General features: G+C 54.4%; 1 protein-coding gene across 1 annotated transcript; it reads left to right on the top strand.

Annotated features, from left to right (window-relative positions):
• The first annotated feature begins 313 nt into the window (after positions 1-313).
• LOC118015635 (60S ribosomal protein L23a-like) lies at positions 314-867 on the top strand. The gene has a single exon (XM_035012379.1). The coding sequence runs from the start codon at positions 338-340 to the stop codon at positions 803-805; it is 468 nt and encodes a 155-aa protein (XP_034868270.1). The 5' UTR covers positions 314-337; the 3' UTR covers positions 806-867.
• The last annotated feature ends 1,329 nt before the right edge of the window (positions 868-2,196 follow it).

Here is a 2,196-nt window from a genome sequence, read left to right on the forward strand (position 1 = left end):
TTAGGATTTCTTTTCGGGAGACAGACTGCCCGATGCTTCTGCTGGTACCGAGTTCCCAGGACCACTAGCAGCAGTTTGCTTTTACCTGTCGCCTTCCCAGTCTTGCGTCAGGACCACATATATCAGCCCTCCTGCTTTCTGCCCCAGTGTGGTCACAGCCTCTGTCCACCTCAGAATATCCTACCGGCCTCCTGCCTACACGGCAGGGTGCTGATTGAGTTACAAGTGAGTACTTTTTTGGTGCATTAGTAAGGTGTGTGCAAGTGAGAGGAGGGATTTGACCCCATAAAAATTCAGGGTCCTGGGAAAACGAGCCTTGGAAATCCCTTTTACGAAGATGGCGCCGAAGACTAAGAAAGAAGCCCCTGCCCCTCCCAAAGCCGAAGGCAAAGCAAAGGCTTTGAAGGCCAAGAAAGCGGTGCTGAAAGGCGTCCACAGTCACAAAAAAAAGATCCGCACGTCACCTACATTCCGACGACCCAAGACACTGCGTCTGCGGAGGCAGCCCAAATATCCTCGAAAGAGCGCCCCCAGGAGAAACAAGCTTGATCACTATGCCATCATCAAGTTCCCCCTGACTACTGAGTCAGCCATGAAGAAAATAGAAGACAACAACACGCTTGTGTTCATTGTGGATGTCAAGGCCAATAAGCACCAGATCAAACAGGCTGTGAAGAAGCTCTATGACATTGACGTGGCCAAGGTCAACACCTTGATCAGACCTGATGGAAAGAAGAAGGCATATGTTCGACTGGCTCCTGACTATGATGCTTTGGATGTTGCCAACAAAATTGGAATCATCTAAACTGAGTCCAGCTGGCTAAATCTAAATATAAATCTTTTCACCAAAAAAAAAAAAAAAAAAAATTCAGGGTCCTGTTGCCTCAGTGAAATTTCTGGGGGTCCCATGATCTGGAGCACGTCAGGGTATTCCACCAGGTGAAAGACAGGATGCTTTACCTTGGACCAGCTACCGCAACAAGGATGGTGGGTTCCCTTCTTAAATCTGGAGCCTCATACTCTACATTTGAGTTGGTTATGCCAGTCCACTTACTGAGTAGTAGGAAGGTGTCAGCTTTTTTTCTTTAAGATTTATTTACTTATGAGAGAGAGAGAGAGAGAGAGAGAGAGAGTTGGGGGAGGGGCAGAGGGAGAGAATCTCAAGCAGACTCCCTGCTGAGCATGGAGCCCGATGTGGGTCCCAAGCCCACGACCCATGCATGAGATCACCACCGGAGCCAAAACCAAGAGTCGGATGCTCAACTGGCTGAACCCCCCAGGCGCCCCTGGAAGATGCCAGTTTTGAGTGGGGATCAGATCAGGTCCAACCAGCCCGGACTGCCTTGCTAGGGGCTCCTCCTTTGGGCCTTAAGACTCAGCCGACCAATGATTCTCCGGGGGGGTGTGTGCAGATCGAATGCTGCGCGGAGCGTCTCTGAGAAGCAGCCCCTGGCTGGCTGTGGGCCTGGTAGAGACTGAAGCCTGGGCACCAATGACCCTGCAGCCTGAGCTCCTGTCTCAGGTCCGGGTGGCCCGGAAACAGACTTTGGGGTGGGGATTTGTGGGCAGGAGTTTTCTTGGGGGACTGCCCGTGGGGATCACTTCTGTAGGGGAGAGAAAGGGATGGAACTGGGTGGAGGGATGAACTGCAGCTGCAGAGGGCTCCGCCAATCCCAGGGCGACTGGACAGCTCCCGAATTGGCTGCGGGCTTCGTCTGGCGGGGGCGGGGTTACATCCTGGGGGGCGGGGCAGCTCCCTGCTGAGGGCCAGTCCCAGAGTGACTCCATCGCGGTGAGCCATCACAGGCCACCTCCCAGCACCCGGGAAGGAGGGTTTCAGCCCTGGAGGCGGGTACCTCATTGAACACCTCAGGGTCCTCCATAGCATCCAATCAGAAATTGGGTGTTATCGGAGCCCCCCGGAAGTGGAGGTAGCATCTGTCATTGATGGGAATGTGCCGGGGCACGAGGAGGTGCATGAGCAGATGGCTCAAGTCGCTTTGACCCTGACCCCTGGGCAGTCTCCCCTGGTGCACACCTGGCCCTGTGCATACCTGATGGGGGAGAAGACATCGTGGGCCTGACCCACAGGTGCTTTAGCAGTTTCCTGGTCTTGACTGGAAGCCATGGCTGCAGCCTGCCGGACCTTTCCAGGGCTGCCTGGGAGGTCACTGGTGTAGGGAAACCCTCCGGTGG

This window comes from Mirounga leonina, unplaced genomic scaffold (assembly GCF_011800145.1).
Source record: "Mirounga leonina isolate KUSES-001 unplaced genomic scaffold, KU_Mleo_1.0 Mir_166, whole genome shotgun sequence".
Lineage (NCBI taxonomy): Eukaryota > Metazoa > Chordata > Mammalia > Carnivora > Phocidae > Mirounga > Mirounga leonina.

Coding starts and splice junctions, on each gene's coding strand:
- LOC118015635 (XM_035012379.1), top strand. CDS start 338: ATGGCGCCGAAGACTAAGAAAGAAGCCCCTGCCCCTCCCAAAGCCGAA.